At 56.8% G+C, this 8,242-nt stretch overlaps 1 protein-coding gene across 1 annotated transcript; it reads right to left on the minus strand.

Moving 5' to 3' along the window:
* Positions 1-287: 287 nt before the first annotated feature.
* On the minus strand, positions 288-7,610 carry LHX1 (LIM homeobox 1). The gene is made up of 5 exons (XM_027568272.2): positions 6,622-7,610; positions 4,443-4,669; positions 4,069-4,346; positions 2,548-2,713; positions 288-2,206 (listed from the first exon to the last, which is right to left on the minus strand). Exons 1-5 carry the CDS (start codon positions 6,789-6,791, stop codon positions 1,827-1,829), a joined length of 1,221 nt encoding a protein of 406 aa, XP_027424073.1. The 5' UTR covers positions 6,792-7,610; the 3' UTR covers positions 288-1,826.
* Between the last annotated feature and the right edge of the window lie 632 nt (positions 7,611-8,242).

Genomic DNA, 8,242 nt, shown 5'->3' on the forward strand with positions numbered 1-8,242 from the left:
CATGCCTAATCATACTGGGAGCACTCATTTTTAGCCCTGGATTTGATTTCTATTTCAAATTCTATATTAACTTGTCAGCAAATATCTCTTCAACTATATCAATTAAACCCACAGAATGCAAATCTGTGGTTAATAACAGCAGGAAGCCACGGAGAAAAGCTAGGCTGGCATTAGCAAGGGGATTCAGCCACAGTCAAAGTAAAAAGATACCCCCGTCCTGCCTCTCTTCCTTCTGGCTTCTGAGGGACCATTCAGCTCCCCATCAGGTCTCCCCTCTACTTGTTAAAACATCGAATAACACACCGATTATCTAAACATCAGATTTTCTATTTTTATTAAAAACTCACAAATTTATTCAACATGTTTTCTTTCATACAGTGAATGGTCTAATATGCACTGGAGGTCACACAAGCTTAGGTTTATCAGAACAATAAAAGACATATGAGAAATTTAATATATAAAGAAAAAAGTAGCAGCTGTTGACTGCATATTTGACCATAAAATTTAAATATTTTGGACTTTTATTTTAAAGACACAAAAATAAAACCTGTGTGGGTCTATATAAGTCATATTAACAATTCCATGAATGTTCAACAGGACTAAAAATTAGCAAAGATGTTTTTTTTTTTAAACCTTGTAACACTTTTTTTTTTTAACACTTTCTCAGGTTGTGGTGCTAGGCACCTTTACAGTATTTGTGCTATAATTATTCTATTTGGCAAGTGTCTGAATATCATGTTTTCTCTTTGCCTTGTGTAAACAACACCTTTTTACATACTAGCACAGTGAGCTGCGAGCCCTGCAAATCTGTCAGAACATCTACAGGAAAAGAAAATGAACAATTTTGGTTGATTGCTCAAAACATTTTGTTTTTGAACAAGAGGTTTCAAAACAGGATATATTAATAAAACACTGAACTCCTGAATTTAACATTATACGTAAACAGTTGACTGTTTTTAGTTCAATAGTCTTTTTTTAAAACTTTTTTTTTTGTATGTGTGAAGGTAGAATACTTTCTTGTACAGTTGATGTTCAAGTCATTTTACTGAGAGGTCTGGCTGGAGACCATCCTATCCAGGGTGTTTGCGTGTGTGTGTGTGTGTGTGTGTGTGTAGAGCTTTGTGAAGGTAGAAGAGTTGATACTGAGGGCTTTACATTTAGAATTTTGCAATTTTGGCAAAAACAAAAACCAAAAACCCAGATAGACAAAAAAAATATATATATATAGTCCCACCTGATGCACAGCAGGTCGGCGTTTCTGAAGCTATAAGAGTTTGTTGTCGCTGTTCCTGAACACTGAGACAACACTAGTGAGAGATTTCCCAGAGCCAGAACCCTCCTGGCTGGCCCGGGAGCGCCCCGGGCTGCTTCTCCTCCCTCGCCCGGCTGTGCCTCTCGGCCTCCCTCCCTGCGGCTCCTGGCGTCACCACCGGCTGTGCGCTCCCGCGGCCGCCGTGGGTGTTCCTGTGCCGCCCTCTGGCCGGGCGCGCACGCTCGTGGAGTCTGTCCCCGCATCCGGGTCCAGGTGGAAGATGGGGAGAGGTCTGCATTTCCCTTCGGGAGCCCCAGTTCTGCACCTCGCCAGCCAGCGCACGGATCCCAGTTCTACCTCCAGGCGGAATTGGATCCTGTTTCTTGTCCCCCTTTCCCATCCGGACTCCCCAGACGGAAAATGGTCCCCGAGGCTGAAGGAAGTGTGTGTGTGTGTTGGGGGGGGGGGGTGACTTGCTTTTTATGTGTTTTTTTTTTTCTTCTTTTTTCTATTTTTCTTAAATAAAGGTTCATTTCTGTACAACCACGAACTCCGCGGACCGTGCGAGATCCCGCTACCACACGGCCGCCTCGTTCATTTCGGGGGGGTGAGACAGGTGGTTCCCATAGCTCGCCCCGCCGTTGACCGACAGCGATGAGAAGGGCGGGCTGGGCCCGAAGACCTCAGCCGACATTGAGTGTAGAGGCCCGGGCAGGCTGGGCTCAGGGCTGGGCGAGTCCCCGGGGGGATGCGCCAGGATGTCAGTGAACCGCTGCGCCTCGCTCGACGGGTGGTGGCCGGGCAGCGGGTGCTCCAGGCCGCCCAGAGGCGTCCCGGAGGGCCCGGACGACGGCACGAAGGGCAGGTCCACTGGCGTCTGAGCCTGCGAGGACGGGGGGCCTTGCGGGAAGAAGTCGTAGTTGCCCCCGGGCCCGTAGTACTCGCTCTGGTAATCTGCGGAGCAGCGGGGAGGAGGAGGTCAGGGCGGAGGAGGAAGGTCGAGAAAGGCAACTCCGGGAACTCGCGGTTGGCGGGCTCCCCCGCGGGGCTGGCAGCGGGGGGAAGCCTGGTGCAAACACTGGAGCTGCTCCCTACCAGCCCACCCGCCTCGTTCACCGTCGGGAATTCGGCCCTCGGTCTCGACTACCGACCCTTGATTGACTCCCCAGCCTTTTCCACCTCTCCCCCACTCGCCACTTCTCTAAAGAAAACCAGGAGCGCCTCCCGCGCTGCCACCCGCTTCCAACGAAGCCAACCCCGGCTGGCCCCGCCCTGCCACTCGGCAGCACACTCACCTCCGTAGAAGGAGAAGGGCCCGTTGGGGATGAGCTCGCCCGGCTCCAGGCGGTCCACGAGCGGCCGCATCCGGCGCGGACTGCGGAAGAAGGCGTGGCGCCGGGCGCCCAGCGCGCTCAGCTGCTTCATCCTCCGTTCCTTGGAGCGTCTATTCTGGAACCAGACCTGAAGCACACACGCGGCGAGGTGAGGCCCCGACGATCCTCCCCACTCCCCCATCCCTCACTTCGGGTGCGCGGCTGATCGGCCCCTAACCCCTCCAATAGCTAGCTCGGTTCAGGGCTCTGAGAGTGTGTGTGTGTTGTGTTGTGCTGTGTTGTGTTGTGGGGGTGTGTCTCTGAGTAGGGCCGCGCAGGGCGGCCCTTGGAGCCAATGATATACGGGATTCCCGACTGGGGACCTGGGCAAGCCTCCCTGCCCGACATGAGGCAGTTGGAGTTGTTTCCAACAGTCACACTATCACAATTACAGCTCCTGGGGCCTCTCCACACACAGACACTGAACCTCCCCCAATAGTGTCGGACACACGCAGATTCCAATTCACCGTCCCTGGCAGCCCCCTTCCTGCATGATCGTGACAGAGAACTAAACAGCCTCCTGCTGACACTCAGTCTACCAAGGATAGTGACACCAAAACCCACAATCTCTTTTTCACATCCACGCAAATCTCCCAGTGCCAAATATACTTATCCACAGCCTCTCGCTGACGAGGACACAAACATGCAACCTTCCATTCACAGTGCACACGTCGGCACAGCCTCCCGGGTGCTGCAAGGCCTCTCATGGAGGTCAGCTGCATATGTGTGCCCATGCACACTCAGCCTCCCAGGCACAGCCGCCACATCCTCGAAGAGCCCCCGCAGGTGAACCAGACACCTAACCTTGGGCGGGAGACTCAGGCCCAAATCACACACAGTCCCAAGTCCTCACAACACACTGGCACAGATGCCCAGATGTCCACCTCCCTTCCCTATCCCACGGTAGACTGCCAGAAGCTGAGCTGACTCCAGCCCGCGCCTTTCCCCCCCGCAAACCAGGATGCCCCATCTCTCTTTGGAGAAGACGTCTCTGCTCTGGGGCTTGTCTAACTGAGGCAAGAGATCCACAAAGTAGGTGGGGGACACAGAGAGAGATCTATGTTATGGAGAAGCCGGTGAAATTGATTAATTCTGGCATGCTCAGAGACCTCTGGGCTCCTTCCAAACAAGGTGCGTGGTGCAGAAGAAAGGGTCCCAACTCCCTAGCGGTGTCCAACAATGTCCCCTCCTCCAGCCTCATGCTGAGCTCCCCATCCCTCCCCCTCTGCCACTACTGTCACCAGCTTCCAGTTGGGAAATGGAGGGAGCCTAGGGATTTCCAGATGCCCTATAAAATGGGGCAATACAACACAGGTGTCCCTCCCAGGACTCAGTCCCCTCCTTGAGGCTGGGTTTCCACAGCTTGGCCTGGGTGCCTGCTTAAAGGAGACATGTCGGTCTGGATGGGGGGCGGGGGGATGAGTGGCATGCCCAGGCCCTGACCTGGATGACACGCATGTTGAGGCCAGTCTCCTGAGCCAGCTGCTCACGGATATGGCGCGTGGGCTTGGGGGTAGCAGCGAAGGCCGCCTTCAGAGTTTCCAGTTGCTTCGCCTTGATGGTGGTACGCGGGCCCCGCCGCTTGGCGCCCAGGTTCTGGTCGTCATTCTCATTGCTGCCCCCTTCCTTGTCTGATACGTTGGCACTCTCTGAGTCCTTGGCATCATCCTGTGATGGGTCTTGGGAGTCCGGAGACAAACTGGGGTCACTGCCCGTGGTGGCTGGGGAGAGGGAAGGGACAGGTGAGCAGTGGCCTCAGTGGGCCTTCTTCCCCCAGGACCCGCCCGCCCCTAGCGAGCTGGGAATTGGGGCCTCACCCGAGTGGAGGCTGTTCTCTTTGGCGACACTGCTGTTGCTTAGGTAATCCTCTTTGCAGACAAATTTGTTCTCGTCGATGATATAGAGCTCCTCGCCAGTGGAGAGCTGCTTGTTACACATCATGCAGGTGAAGCAGTTTAGATGAAACACTTTGCTCCGCGCTCTCCGCACCAGGTCGCTAGGGGAGATGCCCTGCGCGCAGCCGGCGCATTTGGTACCGAAACATCTGCAGGATGGGAGAAGACGGGTTGGTGAGGGGCAAGGGGAGAATGGAGGCCAGGAAAAAGATGATAGAGAAAGAGAGAAATAGAAAGTGGAGGAAGAAGAGAAGGAAGGGAGAAAAGAAGAGAGACAGCCAGAAAGAGGCAGAATGCCGACCGAGCAGTCAAGAAGGCAGGAGAGGACATGGGGCACAAGTGAAAAGTCAGTGAGGAGATACACACTGTTAGAATGAGAGCGCGAGGGGCCCGAGCTGCCCCCCTCCCTCCCAGCCTCATGCCCAGTGTTGTCCCAGAGGAAAAGAGCGCCTGCGGAAGAAGGCGGCAAGGCGGCGATTGGAAGGGGGAGGGAGGCAACTATTTTCCCCGTTTGATTCAGAGAACAGTCGAATTCTAATTAGAGCTCCATGTAAACGCATCCCGAGCGCTGCTTTTCTCTCCTAGTGTCGCCTTTCACCGCAGAGAGGGGTGCTTAAGCTGAGGGTTGGCAAGGTCCAGTCCTGCCGCGGATAAAGAAACAGCCGTGGAGCGCGCAGACGGCTGCAGCTGGGCCACCGCCACGTTCAAGCCCAAAGCCCGGCAGGTTGGCCCAAGCTAGAGCCACTGCTGGGGCTCTAGGTGCCGGGCTGCGCTTTGCGGGGAGCCAGGCCTCTGGGGCCCACTGGCAGCTAGGCACCGTTCGCCGTTCTCCAGTTCGGCTCCAGCCAGTATTAGGGACACCAGGCGCTGCCGGCCGGGGTTCAGAGACTCAGCCTGCGTTTGCTCGGGGCGATACCAGCCTGCCCAGCGCTTTTCTCCATGGTTCCCGGCAATCAGAGACACGCTTCCGGGGGCAGCGTTGGGGACAGCGCGTTCTGGGCCTCTGAGCAAAGCGACCCAGATGGCTTCGCACCCCTACCCCCGGGGTCCCAGTTTGACCTGTCACCAAAAACTCAGAGGAGAGCAGAGACCAAGTCAACCGAGTAAACTGGAAGGTTTCAAACCAGTACAGAGGAATTAAAATTCGCATTTGCTCCTGTTCTTCTCGGTTGACTTTTGTGTTTGTATGGATTTCATGGCACGATAGTGCGTTTAAGAGAATAAATTAAAATGCTAAACGAAAGAGGGGGCGTCTGGAGTAGTCTCCCGGCTCAGAAGAGCGGGGGCCTGGGTTTTTCCCGGTTTCGGCAAGGAGGTGGGGCAAGGGGATGGCGGGCAGTGCCTGGGAGAGCTCCGAGCGGAGCCTGCGCCACAAAGCCGAGGTTCGTGTTGGGCGGAGGCCGATCCTCCCGCCAACCCAGGCAGCCGGGAAGCGGGGGGCGTGGGGGAAGGTCTTCCCGGAGGCTGGAGCCTTGGGGCATTTCACAGGCACGTCGCGGTTTGCCCAGGCCGGCGCTTGGAGGCAGGCCGGTTGGGGTTTCAAGAACACCCTGGAATGTGCACCATAGGCATTAGGGCAGAGTTTTTCCCTTTTGCCGCCAAGGCAAGAGACTCAAACACTCCACGCGAAAGCCTCGGTGGTTCCCGCCAAGACCTTTCGGAGACGAAAAGGCAGTGGCAGGGATCTAGCCCGGGCTTCTAAGCTCAGCCTGGAGAGCCAGCAACCTGAGAGGCTCAGAGAATGCAGTTGCTGGTGAGCTCTGTGCAGGGAGGGAAAGACAGGAGCTGGGATTACAACGCCCCGGGTTGTGCTGCCTCCTTCTAAACTTGGAGGGGCTTCTGGGCTTAAGCGGACTCACACCCTTTCTTCCCAGGCACGTGCAGCTAAGCCGGGACCCACAATTTCCAGGGCGCAAGCAGGGCCGCGTCAGGGGCGCCCAGCGCGCCAGCTGGCGAAGAGGCGGGTGCTGGTGGGACTTGGCTGTCCTCTCCAAGGCTGCTCCTACCGCGGTTGCTTCGGCCACGCTGACCTCTGATCCGAAGCTGGTGGGGAAGAGCCCGCGGGGAGGAAGCAGCAGAGCCGCGCCAGGGAAGTACTCACCGGAAAAAGTCGTTCTTGCAGTAGAGCTTGCCTTCCCGGGAGAAGCACTTCTCGGTCAGGTTGCATTTACATTCACAGCACTGGACGCACTTGACATGCCAGGCCCTGTCCAGCACGTTCAAGAGGAAGCGGTCCAGGATGGGCCTTTTGCAGCCGGCACAGTGCACCATGGTCTTTGGTTTGGTCGGGTGAGGCCGGGAGAGAGAAGAGCAGGTAGAGCCTAGGGAATGACTCCCGAAGACGTCAGCAAGAACTCCCCAGCCCCTCCAAAAAGAGGAGACACACAGGGGGTGCAAGCCAAAACCCGCACCAGGAAATCAAAAGGGGGTGAAAATGAGGCTGATGGGGAGCGGAGGGCACCTCGATGGAGTGTGCAGCCTGGGAGTCCCAGGGCCCCGGGGCACAGCAGCGCCGCTGCAGCTCCTGGGGCGAGGAAGAGTCTCAGGCGGGCGAGAAAGCGGCTCTTCTGCCCAGAGCACGCGGAGGAGTGAAGGTCACCGAGAACGGGGACGGGAACAGAAATAAATAAAAAGGAGTCGGAGAAGGAAGAGGAGGACGCAGCGAGCTCGGGTTGCAGGGAAAGCGCCGTGGAGTTCTCTTGGGCTTGAGGTAGAGCTGTCAGAAGTCAAAGTGCATCTGCTTTTGTCGGGGTATGAGGGCGGGTGTGTGTGTGCCCGGCTGCTTGCCACCGACCGGGATTTCCCCTCCTCTTTTTTTTTTTTTTTTTTTTAAAGAAAAGAACAAAACGAGTGGAGAAGCTTTGGATCCTAAACTGCCGGCATCGCGCAGCGGGTCCGGACGCGCGGGGCGCCCGCGGTGGGCCTGGGGGGAGGGGGCGGGGGCAGGCCAAGGGAGGAGGGAGGGAGGGAGGGGAAGGCAGGAGGAAGATCTCGTTGTTGATTGTTGTTGCTGCTTAGATTCCCCCCGTTTGGAGAAGTGTTTGTGTCAATCGTGAACGCAGAGGGACAACTCCAGGCGGACGCAGCCAGGTGCGCTTGCTCGCTCCCCACCGCCCCAGCCCCGTCACCTCGGCCCGTGGCCTGCCTGGCGGCCTCCGTGTTTTCGGGACGGCCCTCCCTGCTCCCGGACTCCTTCGGGGAGGTGATGCGGTCTGGCTCCTCACCGCGCCTGGCCGTGCATCGTGGCTCCAGTCACAACTCGCGGCCGCCCGGGCGCGCAGCCCCGCATCGCTCGGCCCGCGCTCCGGCTGCCTGCGTCCAACCCCACAGTCGCTTGACTTTCTTTTCCTTTTCCCCCTTTTTTCGTTGTGGTGGCAAATCTGGGTTTCCTTTCTAGCCTCTTTCCTTCCTTCCTTCCTTTTTTTTTTTTTTCTTTTGCAGCGGGAGGAGTCGGGGGGAGGGGGAGTAGCTTGGAGAGCTTTGAAAAAACGTCCTGGTGCAGCAGCTATAGTTCTGTGCGGCTGGAACAGCTCAGCAAGGGCCGCTGCTGTCGCCGCCCAGGCCGCAGTTCGTTGCTGGCTGTCCCCGGACAAGCGTCCCTCTGTCCCTGGTCTCCTGGCCCAGTCCGCCGCCCTGGCGCGTCTCTCCCCAGCTCCGGCGGCTCGGTCACTGCTCCTGGCTGTTGGCTGAGCTCTGGAAGCCCCCTCGCCTTAATGCAGCGC

Source organism: Zalophus californianus, chromosome 16 (assembly GCF_009762305.2).
Source record: "Zalophus californianus isolate mZalCal1 chromosome 16, mZalCal1.pri.v2, whole genome shotgun sequence".
In the NCBI taxonomy this organism is placed as follows: Eukaryota; Metazoa; Chordata; class Mammalia; order Carnivora; family Otariidae; genus Zalophus; species Zalophus californianus.

What these genes read in the sequence shown, in the direction of transcription:
- LHX1 (XM_027568272.2), bottom strand. Translation starts at nt 6,791, where the DNA reads ATGGTGCACTGTGCCGGCTGCAAAAGGCCCATCCTGGACCGCTTCCTC. An exon ending in AGAGAACAGCCTCCACTCGG is followed by an intron (nt 4,347 to 4,442) that starts GTGAGGCCCCAA and finishes CCCTCTCCCCAG; the next exon opens with CCACCACGGGCAGTGACCCC. An exon ending in TCAACATGCGTGTCATCCAG is followed by an intron (nt 2,714 to 4,068) that starts GTCAGGGCCTGG and finishes TGTGTGCTTCAG; the next exon opens with GTCTGGTTCCAGAATAGACG.